Source organism: Pyrus communis, chromosome 17 (genome assembly GCF_963583255.1).
Source record: "Pyrus communis chromosome 17, drPyrComm1.1, whole genome shotgun sequence".
In the NCBI taxonomy this organism is placed as follows: domain Eukaryota; kingdom Viridiplantae; phylum Streptophyta; class Magnoliopsida; order Rosales; family Rosaceae; genus Pyrus; species Pyrus communis.
The window spans coordinates 8,155,338-8,179,918 of NC_084819.1; the positions used below are offsets into that span (position 1 = coordinate 8,155,338).

General features: G+C 35.7%; 1 protein-coding gene across 1 annotated transcript; it reads left to right on the forward strand.

The window, feature by feature from the left end:
- Nucleotides 1-942: 942 nt before the first annotated feature.
- Nucleotides 943-5,969, forward strand: LOC137722752 (uncharacterized). Its single transcript, XM_068461834.1, has 6 exons — nt 943-1,217; nt 2,730-2,845; nt 3,188-3,334; nt 3,833-3,926; nt 4,008-4,343; nt 4,444-5,969. Exons 2-6 carry the CDS (start codon nt 2,735-2,737, stop codon nt 5,736-5,738), a joined length of 1,983 nt encoding a protein of 660 aa, XP_068317935.1. The 5' UTR covers nt 943-1,217; nt 2,730-2,734; the 3' UTR covers nt 5,739-5,969.
- Nucleotides 5,970-24,581: the final 18,612 nt, after the last annotated feature.

A 24,581-nucleotide genomic window follows, 5' to 3' on the forward strand; every position in this document is an offset into this window, starting at 1 on the left:
TATATATATAAAAGAAAAGATCCACTCACAAATTATGTTGTTGGGTCGAACCCGTCTGGCGGGTATCGAAGATCCTTGCAATGTGTTTCACTTATTGAAAGCCTAGTCGTGGTTAGTGTTGGCCGGGAGATTGATCTGAAGGTGGTCGGATGACCACAATTTTTATTTCCTAGAGAACTGTCCTCCCTGATGTTCCTGTGTTCCCAGCTTGGTCTTGGATGGAAGAAACTTGCCAGAAAAAGTCAAACCAATATGAACTCTTCCTTGGTCCGTACACGCCTAGGGAGCTCAATTCTCAAATGGAGGTTGGTAACAATGGTAAGAGGGATCGCCAGGGTGACGAGGTGGTGTGGCGGTGTTACTGTTGCACCCTTTTAGTGCAAGCAGATGAAGATGGAAGACTTTGAGATGAGAGAGTTTGGGAGTGTAAGGAGTATGTTGATTTTTTGTCACATGACTATGTTTGGATTATGGTCATTTGGCCCCTTAAGTTGAAGATGGTATAAACCTGATATTGTTTATTAAAATATAATTTTTTAGAGGGTTATAGGACTAAAGAGAACCTTCTTGTCCTAGCAGATGGCTTAACCTTAAAATATAAAAAATGTCCATTCTCGAAAAAGGACAAAAGTGGAATTTGGGAGATATTAGGAGGGATAAGAAGGTCAAGACAAGTAGTAGGGAAGATACATTGTCAATTACTTTTGCAGTTCAAACTGTTCCTGCAGAAGCACGTCTGACAAGTGACAGCTCCTCCTTAAAACAGAAATCCAAGTGCAGAGAGAGAAACAAGAGAGAGAAAGAGAGAGATATAGAGAGAGAAAATAAAGGAACAAGAGAGAGAAAGGAATCCCAACAACCGAGAGAAAGATAGAGAGAGAAACTAGAAAGAGACATAAAGATGATAAAAATATCGGCAGAGGATGAATTAAAAATTAGGTTGTGGAAACAACTGGGATGTGATCCGGTACGCGCCCTTCCTGCGCGTGCTACTCGCTACTCTCCCCCTCTCTCTCCTATCTCTCTGGGCAGAAATTTCTTTTCCGCCATCAGTCCTTTGATGACCGCAGCGTGATCCGATTCTCTCTCTCTCTCTCTCTCTCTCTCTCTCAAGTTGAATCATGGCAGCGGTTTTGGATCGCAGTCCCTTGGATATGTTGGAGAAAATGAGAATTTAGTGAAGGATAAGAAGAAGAAGCAGATATTTCTTCACCTTGGTACTCTCTCTCTCCCCCTCTCTACATTTCCAAATTTTGCAGAAAGATGTGTTTTTGGAGATTGGGTTGCTATGTATAGAGAAATTGGTACATGGGATTTGTGTTGGTTGAATTATATTGCAGTAGTTGGGTGTGGAATGTGTTGTCTGATTGTTGTTTCCTGGTTCTTTGTTGTTTGAGTTGTTAAAAAGTAATGATCTTTTGGGTTTTCAATTTTGGTTCAGGAGTTTGATGCATTAATAGTAATAGTACCTTTACTACGAAGTAGTTTGGCTGCATAACAATTTCCATGGGCCATGTGAGTAGATTATCCACAAAACCATTTTCTCCCCAAATACCAGAAATGATAAAACATGATATTAACCTTTCTCACATCTAGGTTATCGTCTCATCAAGAGTGATAACTTTGTCGACGTTGTGATTGATGTGGGGAATCAATTCCAGACAAGCGTAGAAGAGAATTAGATGGATTACCACAGTTGCAACTAGGATGACAGAGGTCTCATTAATTGGTTACTCAGGTTCAACGGATGTTTATAGGCTCTTCCTTTTGTTTTACATTTTTTGAACTTATTTGTGGATAGGCTTATTAATTAATTTCCCCCCTGGAACTGCCATTTAGTCTCATTTTACCCTTTTAAACTTGTTTTTTGTCACTTTGCCATCTGAAACTGCCATTTTCATCCATTCTGTCAAGTAGACCTTACATTAAAGGTTAGTATCATTTGTTACGCAGGCAGAAATAAGCCCCATGCTTGGCAACATGGCACTTACGTGGAGATTTTGGGTGATCATCACATATTTACCAAGCCAAATGTGAATTGTGGCGAGAAGAGTTGGAGAAACAAATTAGGGTTACGTGAAAGAGGAGAAAGGAATTTAGGCATGTGAATCCAGTCCTTAAAGTTCAGTCAACAACTAATGTCCATACTACCCTTTAATTTAAGGCCTATTTGAAGGAATTGACAAAAATTTGGTGAATTGAGACTAAATGAGATGAAAATGGTAGTTTCGGGGGCAAAGTGAGGCAAAACAAGTTTTAGGGGGTAAAATTAGAAGGGGAAAATTAATTAATAAGCCTTAATTATAATTAGTTCAATCTTGAAGAATTGCATTTGGATTGATTACGGTGACATTACTTTTAATTGCGGTAAATTTAGTTGTTGGTCAAACCATGGAGGAAAGGAGAGGGAAGGATAGGTGGTGTAAAACAGATTATCGCTAGAAAAAGTCGGTGGGGGTGAGATCATAGCTAAAAAGCCAGTGAGAGAATACAACAGATATTTTTGCAAACTCTTCCTTCAAACGGCAAAGAACAAGATTTCAGTTGCCAGTTTGAATACTTACTTACTTAATAGTTTCTGTACAGTGATTTGTATAGAAACCACTTCTTATTACTTGCAATTAGACAGAGATTTGTAGGGACTAGCATTGAAGTGTATCGTGGAAATTGTTTATAAATTCTGTCATGCTCCAAGATGCAAATCTGATTTGATGTAATTACTTAAACAGAAAAAATGTTGATGCGAGGAGATCGTGATCTGAATTCAGTGCAAGCATACACTGGTTCTCTAAACGACGTTTTGAGGAAGACTATGCTCAGCCAGGAGATTGTGTTTAAAAAGCAGGTATTAGGATACTCTAAATCACGGGATAAAAGTTGAGTCATGCCCTGGCATAATTTAGGACCACAGTTTTTTGTTCATCTGCATGATTGGTTATCGTATAAAAAAAAAGCTTTGCAATGGGAAAACCTTGTTGTCTATTGATGTTATGGAAGGCGTGAGAAAAACAGAATTGTATCATTTCCACTTTCTGCTTCATTTTGGAAGATTGTAAACTTTGGGTTTCACTCTAAAGTAGGCTTCACTGAAGTGGCCTTACATGTGTTTAAGATGCATATTGGGAAACATGTGAAAAAATAAGATAGATTCCACTGTATATAATTTTCGCTACCGATTTCCATACAGGTTCATCAACTCCATCATCTATATAGGATACAGAAGACGCTGATGCAGAACCTTGGCCCAGTGGAGTTTGGTGGATACAATTATAACATAGCTGGAGCTGAGTCGAATCTTTTACCTCTGAAAAATTATGCTAGAGATGAACCTATGGTAAGTGAATCTTTCACTTCCTACATGTTGTGAAGAATGGTTTTATGATAAAGAGGAGTCGAAGCAGCCACCGCTTGTGCTCCCATTTGGCCCTTGTTTGTTTTGTTGCTGTGTATTTGATCTTTTCAAACTGACAGCAGTAGGTCTAATGAAGAATATTTGGACTGAAATTTGGTTTTGCCTATGTAGCAAACTTATCATCTAATGGAAGACGTGACATAGAACCGAGCGCAATGGCGTTCTAGGATTCATCTAGCCGACCCCACTTAGCGGGAAAAGGCTTTGTTGTTGTTGTTGTATGTAACAAACTTATCAACTAATTTTGTCAGGATCTATCTGCATTTACTGTAGCCTGCAGCAGAGATAAATGAAACATCTAGTCTCTAAAGATGGGTCGATGATTAACCTAGTTTCATTTGTACTACTTATAATTTGTGGTGTTATTGTGATGAGCTGGTGCTTGTCTTTGAAGTCCGCTTTACACAATTCAAATTTCAGGACTTGTTAGAAGGGTGCAAGGGTGTAGATGATAAGATCCAGCCGAGGACTCCTGAGCTTAAACTTCCCTCAGACCAATTTCTTAGCTATATTGGTAAGAATCTCCTGAAGGATAATAATATCGCTTGAAAGTAACTCTGGAACTTAGGTGATCTGTGTTGTAATAATTTCACAGATCCAGCTGAGGTGAAGCTTTCCCTGAGTATTCAAGAGGACAATAGGATAAAGGGAGGTACTATGAGGACTTGGTTTGATTTAGAAACTCATTCCGGCTCGCAACACGTGATTGATTTAGAAGAATCGATTGAAAGGACATCAAATGAGGGTTTGGAGCAGTCACCTTCATTCAGCAGTACTGCTCCAATTACAAGCGTCAGGGGAACCCACAATTTAGAAGTTTCTGTCCTTTTTGATCCGATCATCTCAAGTAGTGTGAAGAAAAATCTATTGTTTCATGCTGCCGAGAGTTACCCTCATTTAGATGGCAGGGAGAGGAATCCTTTCAATCAAGGTACAGGTTCACATATCTGTGCACAACTGTTTACATGGCATTGAGTTTCTGAAATTTCAGTCTTGTCAAATTTTAAAATTTGTGTTGGTCTCTTTTTCAGGATTAGAAAAGTGTTCCGGTGGCATTGCCATTAACAATTCTTCCACCAGGAGGGAGCTGTTCGGTTCATATGAAACAGGGGTTCTGGACCTCAACAAAATTCAGTATGATGATTCATCTTGTCTCTCAAATGATCGTACAGTAGCCCATCTTTCAACCGCTAGCTCGTCACATTTACACAGATTAGTTGGCAAGGTAGAGGAGGGCACTCATTGTTTCGGAACTGGGAAAAAGCAAAATAGTAATAGCTCAATTGAAAGTTCTGAAAGGTTTCAAAAATACAATGCTGGAAATTTGAAAGTTGATGGATCGAGCATAAGCGGAATGGGCAATGAAAGCTTGGAGGCTGCGTCTAGATCAAAGATAGACCCCTGTGAAGCAGTTGGTTTCCACAGTAGTGACCCCAGTAATGAAAACAATGGGTTCATCATGAAACTCCTAAACAGTCGAAGTAGTTCGTGTACTTCTGCTAAACAAGTGAATTGTGAGAACAACAAAATAGAAGACCCCGTATTTCCATATACTGATAATTGTCAAAAAACTGATCGAGACGGACATGGCAATATATCTTCTGCTTCATGTAAACCATGCTGCAATGCCGAAGATGATTCCAGCAGCGGAAAGACTATGCAGTCTGAGATTGAATTCGGAAACTCAAATCCCCTTTCCGTTGATCAGTTTTCAGGAACACATGGAGGGTCTCAACTTTCAGAAACCTTAATGGGTGAGCAGGACCGAAGATCTTCTGACAACAATGAATTAAAACACAAAGACCTCAACAAGGGAGGAGATTCAGCTGAACTGGATGTTTTGATCAGAGCAGCAGCTGAAGCACTTGTCGGAATCTCATTGGAGAGTTCATCCTATTATCAAGATTGCGCTTACGAAGTAGGAGGTTCAACAAAGATGGAAACGAAGGAGAGTGAACAACCGCAGTGTTCTGATTCTTATGAGTTACTCACACTAAATCTAGCAGGGAGCACTGAAGATACCTATTGTGTGTCATCAAAGCCTTCTGAAGTAAATTACAATGACAGTAAGGAATTTGGCGTTAAGTTGAGAAGGGGGAGGAGAATGAAAGATTTTCAGAGGGACGTTCTTCCTGGTCTGGCTTCTCTCTCCAGACACGAAATCCGTGAAGATATTACCATTATGGAGACAGTTTTAAGATCAAGGGAGTACAAAAAATTAAGAGGCAAGGTGGTTGATGGTCAGAGCTGCTGTACTCCTGTCAAGAACAAACGTTCACGACTCAACTATGTTCCGCGGAGGAAAAGAAATTTACGAGAAGCTTGAAGTTGAGAATGATTAGAGATTGTGGAAGTATCTATTTGTACCAGTAGCTGCATATAAACCGTAAGCTAATTTTTGGGCTTTAGAATCATTCAATTACCTTTCTGATTCATGTTCTGATCTCAGTATTGGTAGCCGGATAAGTGTTCATTCAGAAATTCAAAAACAATGGTTGAGAATTGTTATCATTTATTGTTGTGCTTTCGGGTGAATTATGAAAAATGTGGAATTTTTCCTGTCACATTCCTACAATCTGAAATGAAATGAAGAGGTTTGTGCTGGATGAGTTCACCAGGATAGTGTGTGCTAACTTTTCTGATTGAACCACAAAATTAACGTCTTTTTCAAATAAAATACATTTTTTTTGGTCAAACGATGGATTTTGTTAGATTAATCACCGACAAGGTTTGAAAATACCATGTAATGAACAGACTTTGTAAGAAAAATAATAGTGGAATTGGGAAAATTTTGTTCAAGTAGGGAATATGTAACATGTTCTAAATACATGTTTGTGCGACTTTTGTTTACTTAAAGTTTTCGTTTGTTTTGTTTTAGCATTCAAGTTGGGCGAAGTTATAGTTGCATGCCTCGTCCGAAGCTTAACCAAACCAAATGAGGAGTTCTATGGACACAATAATTTGCGAAAATTCTATTATGTTTCAGTGTATGACATGAACCAGAGCAATGGATTCAATAAAAATCCCGTTATACTTGAGATCCCCACGATTTGATTATACACAATCCTAGGAAATTAATAAACTATCAAGTAAAGTGATGAGTGGAAGCAAAGCGACTGATTGCCACCCTTCGGGACCAAGCATGCTTCAACCATGAACACATGAGGATAAAATGGCGAGGGTCCAACCGAGCCTTGATCAGTGAGAGACTGCTAGCTATGTTGTTTGGTTGGCTGGTTAATTAGTTGGAATAGATTCATGGATAAATGGAATAATGCTACATAGGGGTGGAACTTTTTCCCGAAAATCCCGAACCGTCCCGAACCCGTCCCGAAATTTGACTGAAGAATGCCCGAACCGAATTTCCCAAAATATTCGGTACCCAAAACCGAACCTGTCCCGAAAGTTTCGATTTGGGATTCGGCCACAACTTTGAAAGCGTTTGGTAATCCCGAACCGAACCGAATATTATATATATATATATATATATATATATATTTATTTGAAATTACTTGAATCGTTGGATTTGTTAAGATCTAATCCTACCGTCCATTGAGTTAGGTCATTTGTTAGGTCTCTCAGACTCCTTCTTAGTCGCTTTCGCTCACTCTCAGTCTTTCTTAGTCTCATAGTCTCACTCACTTACACTCTCACAGTCTCACTCACAGTCCCACCGCTCGTGCTCCCGCCGCTCCGCTCCTTCGTCGAATCCACGCTGTTCCTCGTCCTCTATCAACTCACGACACTCCTCCATCGACTCACGCAGACGAATGAAGGAAGACTCGAATCCGACACCAATCGAGTCCCAAAATCTAGGTAAGGGTTTTTGATTTTCACTGGGGTTTTGTTCTTAAGTGTTTAGGGTCAAATTTCATGTTGATTAACTTTATTTCTGAGTATTTTGTCGAATGTGTAAGGGTTTGAGGACTGTGGGTTTCGAATTAGGGTGGGTAAGTGTAGGACCTGCATGCAAGATACGGTTCTATGTGTTTTGTCAAAGTATCTTCTCTCCAAATGTTTTGCAATCGAAAATGTATAAGATATGGTTCTATGTTAATTGCAGGAGCATTCTCACCAATACTCAAACGACTTGAGGAAGATTTGAAACAGAAATTTTGTAGAAGGAAGTAGACCACAATAGAGCTTTCATTGTCTAATTCCAGCAACATAGCAGCATCGGATATATAGGCCCAATCCCGAAGTGACTCGAAAATCTCGAATTTCGGGAAATGAATAGTTTCGGTTTGGTTTGGTGATATAAAATCTCATCCCGAAATGTTTTGGTTTGGGATTTGAGTTAGGGGTTTCGATTCGAGATCCCAACCCGAACCAGCCCTAATGCTACATAAAAACCCAAGTCATCACTCAAGTCTTCTAATCCTTATGTTTCTTCTTCTTTGCTTGTGCATGCCCCACAAAATTCTTTAGGTTATTGCATTAGATAGGACATCTTCTTTGCTATTAATCTATTGGTAAAAGTACAACATTGTACATACAACCACTGAATTGACATTAAAGATGTTTTTCCATTACCCTGAAGGTATTACTAATTTGGTCTTATCACTACGCATCCCGAGTGGATCCAACCTTTGATCCTCATAATGATGCTTGCCTTGTTTTTTATGCTGACACTAGTTACTTATCAAACCCACACAAGGCATGTTCCCATATGATTATGTCTTTACTGTTAGGGAATACCACTATATCTTGAAAGTCCATAATATAAACCTTAATTGCGAATTTTTCGAATCGTTCCAAGACTCACTGCACCTCATTACGCTACACGTTAGAGACATGGTTGAGAGCTCTTTTTGAGCACATTTGAAGTACTTGCGGTTTTTTATCCATCATTGAGTCCCAAAGATGATCCATGAAGAAAATACACATGTATCAACCAGACCAAATACATGATACTTCAACAAAGACAACACTAAACATATTGCGCCCCAATCACATCAGCAAAGCATCAGAAGATCGAAGTCAAGCAGATTTGATCCAAGATAACATTGATGACCTCTTCTTGAAGTCACTGCTAAGGTCAACATTCCAGAAGCTTGTCTAAGGAATTGGTATGCGGAAACTATCTCATTTGCAATGGTTGTAGTTCTCATTTGGAATTTTTGTCCAACTCAGGGGGGAGTATTCAAAAGTATACTCACTTGACCTTAACGTACTCTTTTCTCCTAAAATTAAGAGCATTTTTCCCCTTTGGATTTTTGTTACCTGCTAAGGTTTTTAACAAGGCATCCATCCTAGGCTAGTCATACCCTTATGTGCGTTCTACTTGTGTCCTGAAGGCGTTTAGTGTTGACTTAATGCAACTTCTCACTTTTCTCTTTATACTTTTATCCTACCTTAGGTTTTACCATAGTGTGGTTTTTGTGAGTTTTACTACCTATGCATTCTTCTGTTTATTTTTAGACTCTCATTCACTCATTGTGCCGACTAGATAAGACAACTTCATCAATTGTTCTTGTTTCATCATTGAAGACCTAATGCAACATTTGTTTGGGTATTTATTACAAACTCAAGGGGAACTGTTGTAGTCCTAAATTAGTCAAGAATGTAGTTTTGTTAATCTTTATAGGATTCTATAATATCTTTTAGATGGTTTCTTAGTTGTAATGTATTATTTAAAAGGTTAGGGTTGTCAATTTCTTACGACTATAAATAAAGGTATGATGGAGTGAAAAACCATCTCTAGAGAATCACCAAATTCTCTGTTCTCTTCGTCGGCCGCCAGCCCTTTCCTTTTTTTCCCTCAGTAAAATTAGGCCTACAACAATGACATTATATTACAATTATGTGCCTCGCTGTCAAGCTGAGCCTCGATTTGGTACAGCCATATCTCTCACAAATCTTTTGAATTTGTCTGAAGTAATTTCTAGCCTGGATATACCTATCATCTTTGAATCATTGAAGATAAACACACATTAGAGAAACATTAGAAGATCTCACGGGCTTGACACTTGAGATATGTAAATAACATTCTGTCCGAGGCATAAGACAACCATTATTTATTCAAGCATGCCAAACACCATGTAATGATTTTCATATGGTTTATAAATATGGTATAAATAAATGGTCTTCCTTGCATTATCCTTTTTCTTTTAACAATTGAATCAATGTATATTAGAATTTTCAGTTAAAGACAATACATATTCAATAATAGTATCCCTTTTTGTGTTTGTAATAGTGTCCCTTTCTCTATAGAAGCGATATTGGAGGATGAGGGATTCCGAACTTTCCTCTTGTATCGTCAAATCGTCCATTTTTGCTCCATTTTCATATTGTCCCACTTCACATTATTCATGAGACCTTAGGCAAAGGAGTGAATGTTTTCAACCATATGAGTTATAAATTATTTTTCATTTTAGTGCCCGTTGGGTTTATCTTTATTGTCTCCTTCAGAGAAGAATAAAAAAATCGTCTTTCATTGAACATTTATAAAATGTTCTATTCCTTACTCACTTGGACTTTTCATACATCTAATTATGGCTTTTCTCTTTTCTACAAGTTGCATTCGTTTACACTTTCTCGACATTGGATACTCCTTTCTGAAGGATGTAGGATTTTAATCTTTCATTTCAATAGTGTATATCCTTATAGAAATATATATCGAAGAATGAATCATTAAGGTACTTTGAGAAATACGAAGCATTACTTATTTTTTCACCAAAAATGTGCTCCAACCAATGCTTATATTGAATGATGGGCGTAGATTGATGCACGAATGGGGTGATGAGTGCGAGCAGAAGAAGGTGTGGTATAAAGTTGGGCACCATCCTATGTTATTTATTCTCAACCACTGGTGATGCCTAATTTGCTCAAGTGGGAGGGCCCGATATCATAGTCTTTGACATCCGTAATAAGCATAAGCCGCATGAAAATCCATCGAATTATGGTCGATGTAGAAAAACAAGTTTGAAGGTTATTGCAGTCAATCGTTTTACATGATTTGTCCCCTTGAGACTCCATCTGCATGCTCCCCTTTCTTCTCGATTATTCTTACCAAAAGCAGAATTTATGATTGCTTAGTCTTTGATAAATGTATAGAACGAGATTGATGTCGACATAAGTTGATGGTTCGACAAGCAAGTCCTCTATTTTGGTCCTCACTAGAATGTTATTGATTTGACGGTGTTCTAATGCGAGCGAAGTGGAAGATATGTATATACTTGGACGGACAAAAATATTGAGATTAGTGTTACCAAAACCTGAACTATCAAAAAGTAGGTCAATAATGTATATACGCTTAAACAATATGTCGTAATATATTTTTCACGAGATGATCAATTTGGTAAAATCTACGTCTAAGGAGAAAAATTTTTCTTTTACATTGTGCACATATGCATTCAACAAGCTAAAAGTTACTCAAGGATCAACGTTGTTGTCGTATATACTTATTTACCTGTCTAACTCATGTATACAACTTACAAGTATACTCCTATATTAATTTGTTTAGTTAATATGATAAATTGTTGTATGAGAAAATTGATCAACCATCTCGTACAAGCTAGCATTTTCTAAAAACAATCATTTTTCAATAGACGTGAAGAAGAATCTTTGTTTTCAATCTTCCATCATTTTGGTAGAAAAACTTTGTCCTCATAAAAAGTGAATAGTATGTCCCTCAATTGTTTGTGGCCAAAAAGGAAGCACATTTGTCACCATAATTATTTCTCATTTTAGCCAATCCGCTTCCTTTCTCCTCGCCATCATAGCCATCATAGACAAGAGGACGTATATATACTATAAGAATATAAATGTGTGCGCGCGCGCGCGTGTGTAATATAGCTAGGTCACACGTCCTATGAAACTGATGGGGTTGAATACACCAGAACCATTGATTTACGAAGATAAAGAAAAACCTGTGAGATATAAGTTTTATATGTCCAACTTTGGTTATAGAAAGTCTTTTGAAGATTTTAAGTGAGAACTTCTGCGTCAGTTATGTTTGTTCTTTTTAATTTTTTGTGTGCATGGTAATCTTTAAATTTGGCCGAAACGTCCTCATTTTGGAGCTCAAGGGTTAAGCATATTGGACCCTTAATTCCAATAGGGGTTTTTGAATTTTAATCCTTCAAGAAGATTAAAATTTAAAAAAAAAATCTGGTGTTAGATTGATTATTGATTTTAGACCCTTAATGTGTACTTAATTCAAATTCATATTATATTTTTATTTTTATATTTAATAGAATTTTTTTTTTTGTCAAAGTTTTTATATTTAATAGATAACTTATTTAATGTTATTACATTAAATTTTAATTTATTATTATACAATTTTATTTGACTTTCTCCAATTAATGTACCTAAACATCCATATCATAATATATTTTACTAAATTAGTGTACCGAAATGCCCGTACCTAAATATATTATAGTGAATTAGTGACATAAGAAAATATGTAAAAATATAAGTGTACCAAAATTCTGTACCTAACTATATGATGCTAAACTAGTGTACCGAAATGTCGGTACCTAAACATATTATACTAACCCATTGTACCGAAATGTTCGTACCTAAATATATTTTTATGAATTAGTGGCAGATAAGAAAATATGCAAAAACATAAGTGTACCGAAAAATCTCTACGAAAATATTTTCTTATATAAGATGCCTACCATAATGAGAATTAAAATTTATAATAGTTTTATAAAATTTAAATTCATAAAATTATAAATAAAAAAAGAAACATTGAATACATATGCTGACATTAAATAGAGTTTAGGGACTAAAATTAATTTTTAATCTTTTATAAGACATTTTTCTAAACTTCATCTTATTTAGGGATTAAAATCTAGTTTTCTAATTCCAATATTAATTTGATTCAATTTGGATTTAGTAGACACATTGGATTTTTTATAAGAACTCGGCCTTTCTAATCCTCAGGACCACTAACGTTATTGTAACTCAGTATCTACAGACATTCAAACAGTGGGACATATATATTTAGCTAATAAATGGCATAGCTCCATAACCATGCATGATGCATTCATTTGCAGCAAAAATTTGAATGCGTGTGTAGGGTTGCTTGCACAATATGATGAAATGTTGACACATGGGTGCAGAAATCTGTCCAGTGGATTAATATAACAGTATATATACTGCACAGTTAAAACTTTCAGGAGTAGCATGGTAGAGAGTTAATTTGACAGTTCCACAAACATTTTAAACTAATTAAAACGGTACTATAAACTATTATTGGTATTACAATTTAGTAATATTTTTCAACAATTAAAGTGCCAAATCTTAAAATTTAACAATATTTTACTTCACCAACATAACAAATATTAAGTTCAATTCTCATAATAAACGAGAATTCGATACCTAGTAAAATACAATAATATCTTATTGCATCAATATAGCTGTTGATGATCACACAATATTTAACATCACCGTGCAAATGTCAAAGTTTAATGCAGATTGCAGAACGACGGGTCCGATTAGGCCTGGCAAACGGGTCGTGTCTGTCGTGTTTGTGTCATTTTCATGTAACATCTGTTATCTTAACGGGTCGTGTCGTGTCACACTCGTTATCTTAATGGATCTTTAATAGGTCGGGTCACTACCCGACCCGTTATGACCCGTTAAGAAAAAAAAATATATATTTTTTTTTAAATTTGCACATACCGCACATTGCCACATAAATATTACTTCAAAATATTAAAACTTTTGTTGTTTAAGTACTATATCTACACTCGAAAATAAGAGCCTAATAAAAAAATAATACATACACTACTAATCTATTACAAATATTAAATGTGCAAGGATATGCAAAATGAAAGAGTTTTTGTTTTCAATGTTGTAAGTCTTTCTCAAAAGTTTAAACCTCCATTTACAAAATCTTCAATTTACATCGATTATCATGAAATTGTATTGGAACTTTGGCTTGATCTATTGCCTTTAAGAGTTATGTTGATGATGTTTTCAGTAAGGTTTTCCACGTCAGAACTCTCTTCCACATAAACCAAGTATAGAAAAACCAAACATTAAAAATCATTCAAATTATGAGAAGTTTAACAAAATAATTATGAAAAGAAATAAAATAATAGTACTATACCATATAAAAATATATTACCTCATTTTCCAAATAGCCAATCTCGTGTGCACAACAAAACTTGAACTGTTTCTGGTAACAATGAACTACGATACTAATCTAGTACTCTACCCCTAATACTAAATGTAGATTCTGATGCAACAGTTGAAATGGGAATTGTTAACACATCTCGTGCTAACTGAAAAAGTATCGGATAATGAAAACACTCCATTTTCCACCAAAAAAGAACATCTATGTCTACTTTTCTATTTATTCTTTTATCCTTCAAATACTTCTACAATTCATTTTTTTAATCGAATTTGAACCATCATAATTATTATCAAAATCCTACATCATAAAAAATCATGCATCATGTCAATTTCAAATATAATATCAACACTTTTTATAGTACTAATACTACAATCTACAAATATATAAAGTAAATAAAAACAAACTTAGGTTACCTCAAAGATAACATCTACAGATTTTGTTTGATGAATAGACACTGAATTCACTGCAGTATTTGAATTATCAAAATGCAGAAGTTTTTCCAAGTACACACCAAAAAGATCATTCAATTTGTCATTAACCTTTGTAAATTCGATCGAATTCACACCATGAAGATTTGTGTAAGCCCAATCCAAAAAATGCAATTTATAACGAGGGTCTAAGATGATTGCAATTGCCAAAATTAAACTGTACTCAGACCAATACTTCTCAAACTTCATGTATATGTAAGTCCCCATCTTCTTATGAAACTTTTAGAGTCATTCATAGCTGCCTTAATTTATACTTTCATTAAACTTTCAGAGTCATCCATGAAACTTTCAGAGTCAATCAAAACGATAGATTGACTAACACTTAGAGTTTATTTATACTTTCATTAAGTATAACATAAGATTTTGTAGTATCCACTTGTGTAAATATTTTAAATTGAAGATCGAATTCATTCATTGTATTCATATAGGCTCAAGGAGTGTAGCTGTAAAAAATCATCAAAATCGGAGTTAAAATAATCGTTAAATCATGATTTTTCGTTTATAACCATCGAAAAGCTTTATCCCGTTACTTGATCTCTGAATGTTAGTTTTTTGTGATTTTTTTGATGATGTGATCTCGAAGCATATACAAACAAGTTTGATAGTTAGGATCATTGAAATTAGTTTCGGAGAATTCGTATCCCATCAAAACGATAGATTGACTAACACTTAGAGTTTATTTATACTTTCATTAAGTATAACATAAGATTTTGTGGTATTCACTTGTGTAAATATTTTAAATTGAAGATCGAATTCATTCATTGTATTCATACAGGGTCAAGAAGTGTAGCTGTAAAAAATCATCAAAATCGGAGTTAAAAAACCGTTAAATTGTGATTTTTCATTTATAACCGTCGAAAAGTTTTGTCCCGTTAAATTGTGATTTTTTATTTTTTGCGATTTTTTGCTGATGTGATCTCAAAGCATACAAACAAGTTTGACGATTGGGATCGTTGAAATTAGTTTCAGAGAATTCGTATCCCATAAAAACAATAGATTGACTAACACTTAGAGTTTATTTATACTTTCATCAAGTATAACATAAGATTTTGTGGTATCCACTTGTGTAAATATTTTAAATTGAAGATCGAATTCATTCATTGTATTCATATAGGCTCAAGGAGTGTAGCTGTAAAAAATCATCAAAATCGAAGTTAAAATGACCGTTAAATCGTGATTTTTCGTTTATAACCGTCGAAAAGTTTTGTCCTATTACTTGATCTTTGAATGTTTGTTTTTTGCGATTTTTTGCTGATGTGATCTCGAAGCATATACAAACAAGTTTGACGATTGGGATCGTTGAAATTAGTTTCGGAGAATTCGTATTCCATCAAGTTCAATGGTGTGTGTGTGTGTGTATATATTTATTTATTAAGTATATTTAAATCTATTTATTTTGTACGTATAATTGACTGGTACACGGAGTAGTACATTACGTGTGTCATTATAAAAATAGTGAGATATGTCATATGTGTGATAAAAAATTAATAACTTAAAAAAAAAAAAAAAAATTTCTCACCACTTCTATTAATTTTCATTTTTCTCTCTCTTTTTTGTTTCTTTTTCAACTTTTCTTATAATTTTCACTTTTCCCTCCGGCAGCCTACGGTGCCTACCCATCTTTCCCTAATTCCCTCTATTTTTTGTTTCCTTTTTAACTTTTCTTATCATTTTCATTTTCCCTCCCATTTTCTTCAAAAAGGCGGGACTGCAGGGAATGGAATGGAATTATCAATTATGGAATCAAATCAATGGATGCATATTAATTAATAATTATTATGGTTTTTATAAAATTTAATTCAAAATTTAATATATATATATATATATATATAATTATTATAGATAGTTAATATTTTGGGGCTATAATTATTATAGTATATATAATTATTATAATTATTATAGTTAATTTAATATATATATATATATATATTATAGTTTTTAGGGGTATAAAATTGTTAAATTAATATATATAATTATTACAGTATTTTTTTAGGATTATAAAATTATAAAAATAATATTCTGCTTATCATGTATCGTGTTACCTACGTGTATACCTGAATCAACCCGTTATCTTAACAGGTGCTTATTGGGTTACCTGATAACTACCCGATTTGTTATCGTGTCGACCCGAACACCTGTTAATTTCGTGTCGTGTCGTGTTGGATTATCGGATCGTGTCAAGAATTGCAAGACCTAGGTCCGATGGTCTATGAGTATTATTCATATTTGTCTAAAAACATATTGAACAAATACAGTTTTATTACAATATTAATAGAAACCTCATAATATTAATGCACAAGTAAGAATACAAATAGGCTAAAAGAATGCTGACAGCATTTATTTTGTTTTCCGCCTAACCCTTGCCAAAGTTGCCAGTTGGTGCTGCGCATGGAACTGCATTGATAGGTTATCCAGTGCCAACAGGATCCTCTACGGATCTTTTTGGTGAAGATCTTAGAGATTTGTAAATCGTGTCTGTTTATTATGCATTGTGTGATTAATTTTTGTTAGATATTGTTTATATTTAATTTTAAATAAAAATATTTAACATAATTTTTTACTGTACGATGTACGATTAAAGAAAACGATTCACTAATTTTTGAAATTCTCACAAAATTTGAAATTCTCACAAAATGAATCCGACAAAAATCCAAATTGGATCGAATGGGGACAACATGGAGAAAGTGGGGACAACAAGATCTTTGGGCTATCTTCCAAGAAGATCTCCCATTTATGTACCTACCAAACAGAACCTCTTTGTGCTGCCTTTTGGTTTATAGGTTAGCCCTACCCTACTTCCCCACTGCCCCATACTGACTTACCTCTACCGTCCGAGAGAGTAATGGCTCATTTTGTTGCGAGTGAGTTACAATATGCGAAGCCTTTGTTCGAAACTCGTTTCTTATGGTTCTTCACGTTAAATAATTGATTAGGAAACACTTACACTTAACAAGTTGTTGAAACTGCTATATTTATGCATGTAAATTATGTAATGAATGTCGTAATTCACATTACTCTAATGAATGTAAGGTTTTCTCTGCATGATAAATAGTACAATTACTATAGGAAACTTGATTTTATTATTTGTTCGCTCACACACCATACGTATAAAATAGGATGGAATTTAAGTAACGGATTATATAAAATATGTTTGTATATTCTCTTTTGTATATTTGCATTTTACTTTCTTCATTCTCCTTTCCGCTTCACAATTTGGTCTTTGTAAAAATTACCTTTCTAAAAAAATTTGTCAAATAAAAAATAGTTCATTTAATTCGTGTTAAAAAAAACTGTAGTACAAAAGTAGGATATGTATTGAGTTTTTATGGGAAATATCCTTGGTTGTGACCTAGAAAATGAAAAACGTTGAAAGGTGATTCAAACAATGGACAATTTCAATCATGAGACGACATTACAAGATGTAAAAAAGAAGATATATGTCTCGCATTTATCTTGTAGGATAATCTAAAAAAATCATTTGAAGAAAGAAACTAAAGTAGGAAAGCAGGATATAACTAGATTAAAATGCATAATTTTGTGACGAAAACACTTAAATATAAATTTTCATATGTGATGAGTAATAAGAGAGCCTTCATAATATTGGTAGACCGATTACGCACCCATGATGTGTGTGCAATGTACTAGGGTTAAGGTAAGAGAAAAGATGAGGCACGCCCAAGAGAAACACCAATGAATTTTCTTGGAATAACTTGAGAAACACGATAGAAATGGATGAGTGATTCTCCCCTACTGTCCATGCAAAACACCAAACGATAAGAACATGGTTCAAGTTTTTTCAGTTTTTTTTTTCTCTCTCTCTCTCTTCGCCAAGGAAATTATTATTGACACACCTTGACCCGAAATGTTCACTAGGACTCTGAATCGAGTTGTGTTGGCCAACACTTGTAAGGTGAAGAAGCCATAAAGTGTAGTGATGTAGAAAAATGTGAGTAAATTTAAACCTAAAAGTGCCTAAGTATAAAAGTGCGCTGTGAGCAGGAATGAACTCATTTTACACGTGATGTCAGAGCATAAGTACAGTACAGTAAGATAGGGTGAGAATTATACTATCGAAGGTAATCGTCTACGCAAGAATCCTCGTCGATATGAAAACTCAACTACTAAAACTTGGAGGGGCGAAAAATAAGGGTGAGTGGGCCTAAAAATAAAGTTTTATAATAACCTTTCTGAAAACATTGTAACCCCTCGCCGTAAAACAAGTATAGTTTCCAAAATATACTATTACGTATAGTATAAAAATACTTACTGTAGCTTGCAAAATCTCAAGAATTCATTACGGCACAATATCTCGTAAATAAAAGCATGACATCCATAATCACAAAATCTTAAATAAGCAACATATCATATTGGGTGCTCATCGACATATGTTGACACACGAGTTCATGCAGAGGTATTCTGACATGAACATGACTAAGTGCAATAATAATGTACGCTCTATTGCTACAATCACATAAAGACTAGCATTATTCGCGGTCACATGCGAGTTGGAGTTGCCTATTGCAACTTGTACGATAGGACACTACTACAAAAGGGCCTTATAGTGTTAGTAGGTGGCAACGGTTTAATATAATATAGTGGCGGACAAGATAGTTGCGACACTAATAGAACATGACGTCGGATTTACTGTCACTTATAAGCATCATAAAATGTCTACGTCGCTTTTAAACCAACGCAAACATTTAATATCACTTATAACCGACATATATTTTAATAATTTTTAAATACTAGTGTCGCTTTAAACAAAATAGTGTCGCTTTTAAGTGACATAAATTATGGGTGTGGCTTTTAAGCGACACAAAGTATTTTTTTTAAATATTTTAAAGCCTGCGTCGGTTTTGAGCGACATAGATTTTAGTTTTTTTAAATATTTTGAAACCCGGTGTTGGTTGTAAGTGACGGATTGATGGTCTTTATATACTCTCCCCCGTGTTTTCTTCTTCCTCTCTTGCATTGGTAGATATAGAAAAGTCTAAAGATGGATTGGCTGCACGTGCAGATTTTGAATTCTTGAACATAAGACGTAGTCAACACCCACGTAGAGAAGGAAATAGAACATTTCGGCCTTCAACATTGTTCACGTTGAACAGAGAAGAAAAAACTGTGTTTTGCATAGTGTTGTCTACTATTGCCATGTTTTAATGCAGCAGTTACTCCTGCTTGCAATACACCTGGTTTTGCCAAAAGCTGTTACTATGGTATTATTAGAGTTGAGTGCAATTTTCAGACAGTTGTGTAGTAAGAAGGAGTCTGAGGAAGGATTAAAGCAACTGAATTCAAGAATTACCTTGCAACTTGAAAAAATATTCCCTCCTGCATTTTTTGATATAATGGTGCACCTCCCAGTTCACTTGGCAGATGAAGCAGCTCTTGCAGGGCCTGTTCAATATAGATGGATGTATCCAATTGAACGGTAATGAATAAATTTTTATAAATTTTTTACAATTGTAGTAACTTTAATTAATAATTATAATGATTTGTATTTCGTTTTATAATTGTAGGTATTTGCAAACACTTAAGCATGTTTGGTGGATGAGTGCTTGTCTTTCTATTCCATGTATCTTAGAGACGTTGAGTCTCATCGTACCCGTAAAGGCCGAAATGAAGATGGTATTGGACGTGGAGTATCTGGTGGGTTATCAATTTTTGACTCGAAAGGATGTTATATGGGTTCAGGAGAAAATGTGGAGCTTGATCTAAATGTTCTTGATCAGTGCCATAAATACATTCTAAATAATTGTGATGAAGTTAGCCCATTTCGAAGGTAAGAACGTTTAATCATACATCTTAATGTTTTATTGGTTTTCTTAACTTTGAAAAATTAATTATCTAAATTTGGACATAATTGTCTAGGCAACATGAGGAATTCTTGAAAACTAAACATCGTCGAGAAAGGTTAACTATGCGACAAATTAAGGAGCTAAGCAAGAAAGAATATCTAGAATGGTTCAAGCAACATGTGAGTTGATATAACAATCACATTATTTATCTATTCTCTTGCATTTTAATTATAACATGTTTATAGTTATTCTGTCATTTTTTATCTTCATACTTATTACAGATGAATTCAAGATGTCATGCTAATGACACGTTGATATCTCAAGACTTGCATTGGCTAGCTAATTATCCAAGTAGGGTTGTGAGTAGATATAAAAGTCACATTGTTCATGGTTTTAGATTTCGTATAAAATCTGTGGATGATAAGCATAAGAATCAAAATTGTGGTGTCTTTGTACCTGCAAATGTTCCTCGAGCACTTGGGCAAGTGAATTGTTATGGCAGAGTTGTAGATATGTTCGAAGTTAAATATTGTGGTCCTACTGAGGCATGAGATAGGGGTCGAGCTGTGATGTTATTTAAGTGCGAATGGGTTAATAGTGAAAGTCCATGAAGAATGAAGACCGATCAATATGGATTTACTATGGTGATTTTCAATCAATTGGGATTTAAAGAGGATCCTTTCATATTAGCATCACAAGCATTACAAGCATTTTACGTGGATGACACAATTGAAAAAGATTGGCACGTAGTTGTTCGAACCCAGCCGAGGGATTTGTTTGATGTATTGGAGGATAGTGATGCAATTGATGATTATGCCATACCTAACTTGGATGATCGAATTCTTGATAATGAAAATTTCCATACAAGGGTTGGCGTGGAAGAGACTCCTTTTCTTGAATCATTACAGCTGCCTACCGAGCTCGTTAATCAAGTCAATGACAGGGGAATAAGTATATTAATTAGACCATGTTTCAATTAGTGTGTGATGATATCTTATCATAAAATTATATTTCTGTTTTTTATTAAGTACTATTTATAAGTTAAATTTTATTTATTAAAATATTATATGAGATAACATAACAGCTTATTTTTTAACTTTGGGTTAAACGTTTTTTATTTTTATTTTTTGTTTTTTTTTGGCTTGCTTCCTGTCGCTTGTATCCATATTTGAGCCCCTTCTTTCTCATTACTTCCGTGCTTCCATTTCTCTCTTTCATTTCTCTCTCGTTTACTCCCTCCCCTTCTCCCATTTTGGCCTTACTCTTTCCCCCATTTCAGCCTTACGCTTTCCCCCATTTCAGCCATATTCCTTCTCCTTCCACTAACTTTTGCTATGGATAATTCTAGTGAAGATCAACATTCTGAGGAACTTCATTTGGAAGAAGAGTTCGAAGCTCGTTCGTTTTTTGAATTATTACTAATTTTAGTTTTTGTTTTGTGTTTAAACTAGTATTTTGCTTAAACTGAAAATTTACATTTGTTTCCTGGTTTTTAATTGTTTTTTTTTTTGTAATAATAAGGAACATCTCAACGAAGGCGTGGACCCTCAATTCCTAAATGGACGAAACAACTTTGTTTGTTTGATTCGTTTGGAAAATGCATTAGTGATAATTCTAGTGCTTTTTCAAAACATGTAGCAGCGGAGGTTAGAGACAACAGAAATTTCCCATTGGAGAGGGATTGGCATAAGATTAAGGAAGAAGATAAGGAAGTTTTGTGGAATAGAACAAAGGTATAGATATTTTTATTTTTCCTTGAAAATAGAAGAAAAAGTCAATGAATGTAATAATAATTGATTAGCTTGATTTTTTTTTTTTTTTAAGATGCAGATGTAGTAAAAATGCCTATGATCCGCCATATGATGCTTAAGGTTGCGGAGCATGTGCACAAAGAATATAGAAATAAGTTTAAAAAAAAGCATTATACTAAAAGAGTAGAAGAGGAGCGCAGCCACCCTCCTCCTGAAGTGAATCCTACACACTGGGCTGAATTGGTGGCATACTAGAATAGAGAAAAAACAAGGGTAATCATTATATGATTTATTTCGTTATAACTTTAAATTTGCCTAATAAATTCCTGTTTTTTTAAGGAGGTTGCTGAAAAAAATAAGATTAATCGTGAAAACAATGAACCATACTACTGGTACAAAATGTGACAGCCCGTCCCGGGAATTTTAAAAACGTACGCGTGAAAAGACGATTTTGCCCCTAGCGTGATTTTTCGTTGTGTAGTTATTCTTTTTGGCTTGGTATGACTGGTTTTGCACCACACACTCCTCCCCACACTCACCCTCACTGTTTTCCCCTATCCCTGCACCTGTCCCGAGTTCCCATTCTTTTCCCATTTCCTATCCAAACGTACGGACACACACACAAACCCATCAAACCTCCACAGATCGAAGAAACCAAGCACATATTCATGCTCGTGAGGCTCGTAGGAGTCCAACCATACCTATTTCAGGTGAGAATACCTTCGTTTTCACGTCGAACTCACGAGGCCCGATTTTGGTACTGTTCATGCACACGTAATTTCTCATGTTTTTGGGAATTTCAAGCTTGTAGGAAGCTTGGTGAGGTCCCTAGGAGGCTCGGGGTAGTTCGTTTGAAGGTTTTGGACGTCGGGATCACGAGTTTCGAGGTTGGCCGGAGTTGGGGTGATTTTTCAGGTGAGATTTCGTGGATTTTAGCACTTGAAAGTAGTATGATTGTGTTCCTCTCGTTGTAAGCTTCATTTTGGTACCAATTTTGTGAAATTTGGGTGAAAAACGAAGAAGTTACAAAGGTTTGAAAATTTCCCGATTTTCCGGCGCCGGCGGAGGCTCGCCGGAGAAGACGACGAAATATTCCGTCAAATCTGACGGAATATTCCTGATGCCGTTGACGGAATTTGTTAGGGATAACGGAATATTCCTGACGGCGTCAACTGACGCCGTCAGCGTGCCAGGCACGTGCCTGCACGTGGCCGGCGCGTGTGGCCGTGCCTTGGCCGGTGCGTGGGGGCGCGTGCGACGGTGAAAAATTATTTTAAAATATGGGGATGTTCCTGAGGTTGAGTAGATCACGTTGGTGTATTCATACACCCCATTTGAGCATTGTATGAGAAGTTAATTCTAAAGGTTGGTTATGTGCTTTAAAATTAACGTTTTTGTAGTTGTTTCGCATATAGGTGATACCTATCCCGAGGACGAGCGTGGTCACTCGAGGCAGGGGGTTTACGACCCTTCCACATACCAGTGAGTGGGCTTTTGGTTTTCCGTATATACCTATATACTTATATTTTCCCAGAAATTGATTGAAACGTTTATTCGTTTTATGCCATATATTATTTTGCCGTTTGTTATGCATAGTTACTTGCATTGGTATATATGTGTGTATTGGTGCTGCGGACGCACAGGTAAGTGCCAGGTGAGTGGTGATTTATAATTACGTTCAGTAGTGATTTAGATACATAGAGAGCTTATAACCTGCACCCCCGGTGTTAGTGCTCCCGCCCAGAGTAGGGCACAGTCCTTCACGTGATGTTCACCTCCCGCACCACACGCTCATCTTGGATCCAAGTTAGGTGCACAGTCCTGTCGTACAGACCACTATAGGTGGTTCCGACTCGTAGGTGACCCGCGATTATTCGCACAGCCTTCACGTGATCGTAGCACTAGAGCGTTTATATGTATTACACCCAGGCCTGTCGTACAGACCACTATAGGTGGTTCCGACTCGTGTGCAGGTCTAGCTAGTGAGATTGAGGTTTGAGCTCTAGATTCAGCCGTACAGGTCACGTTAGGTGACTCCGGCTGCCAGATTATATGACAGTGTTATGTTTATACCTGAGCACTTGCATTTTATTCTGAGGTTTTGGCACGGCATATTCTTGAGCATGATTGGTATATATATATACTCTATTTTCTGGGAAGCATACAGCTTTTACGGCGAGGGGTTAGAACTTATTTGTTAAATGGTTTTCGAAAAGCTTTGTTTTTGCCCACTCACGCTTTTGTTTTGCGCCCCTCCAGGTTCTAGTTGGCTAGCACGTTTGGTGGTTTCCCAGAGGGCTTTCCCGGCATATCTGACAGACGATCACCAGCGTAGGACCACCTTCGGGTGTACTGTTGTTGCGTCGTTTTCTTTTGGACTGCTTTAGGCTTTATGCTCTGAACTTAGTGTCACACTTACGCTTGCACTCGTTATTACTTGGTGTAAGACTAGTTTTTATTTATTCGTACTGTTTACATTGTTATTTTATTAGCTTCCGCACTGTGCACATGGTTACGTCACTCTCACGTGACGGCCAGCATGCCCTGATTTCGATCGGGGTGTGTCACAAAATCTTTTGCAACAGTACGGCAAGAATTTGTAAGGATTGTACATCTTAAAGAAATGTTATTAATTTTAAATAATATATAGTTATAAATTTTATTTTTAATATGAGGTTTGCTTAAAATTGTTTGCATGAAATTTTATTTTTCATAAAGCGGAATAAGCATGGGAAAAAGGCAGATCCAGTAACCTTTTTCCGTGAATGTCAACACGAAAAGATAAAAGTTGGATTAATGAAACATCGGAGCGTACAACGGTAATTGATTTTTTCATGTTAGCAATTTATTATTAATTTTTATTATCTATGGCTTATTTTTCTGTTTTACGATTGTTTGAATTTTTATTTTTAAAAATTGTAATGCAAGGCAACAATGGAGAGCAATTTGTAAACTTTGATTGAGTCGGGCCAAGAGGATAATGAAGAACTAAGGACCCGTGTTTATGTTGATACAATGGGTCCTGAGAGTCATAATAGAGTC

Bases quoted from the DNA above. Each gene is read 5' to 3' on its own strand.
- LOC137722752 (XM_068461834.1), top strand. From the start codon at position 2,735: ATGTTGATGCGAGGAGATCGTGATCTGAATTCAGTGCAAGCATACACT. The intron at 2,846-3,187 runs GTATTAGGATAC...ATTTCCATACAG, and splicing joins AGATTGTGTTTAAAAAGCAG to GTTCATCAACTCCATCATCT. The intron at 3,927-4,007 runs GTAAGAATCTCC...ATAATTTCACAG, and splicing joins CCAATTTCTTAGCTATATTG to ATCCAGCTGAGGTGAAGCTT.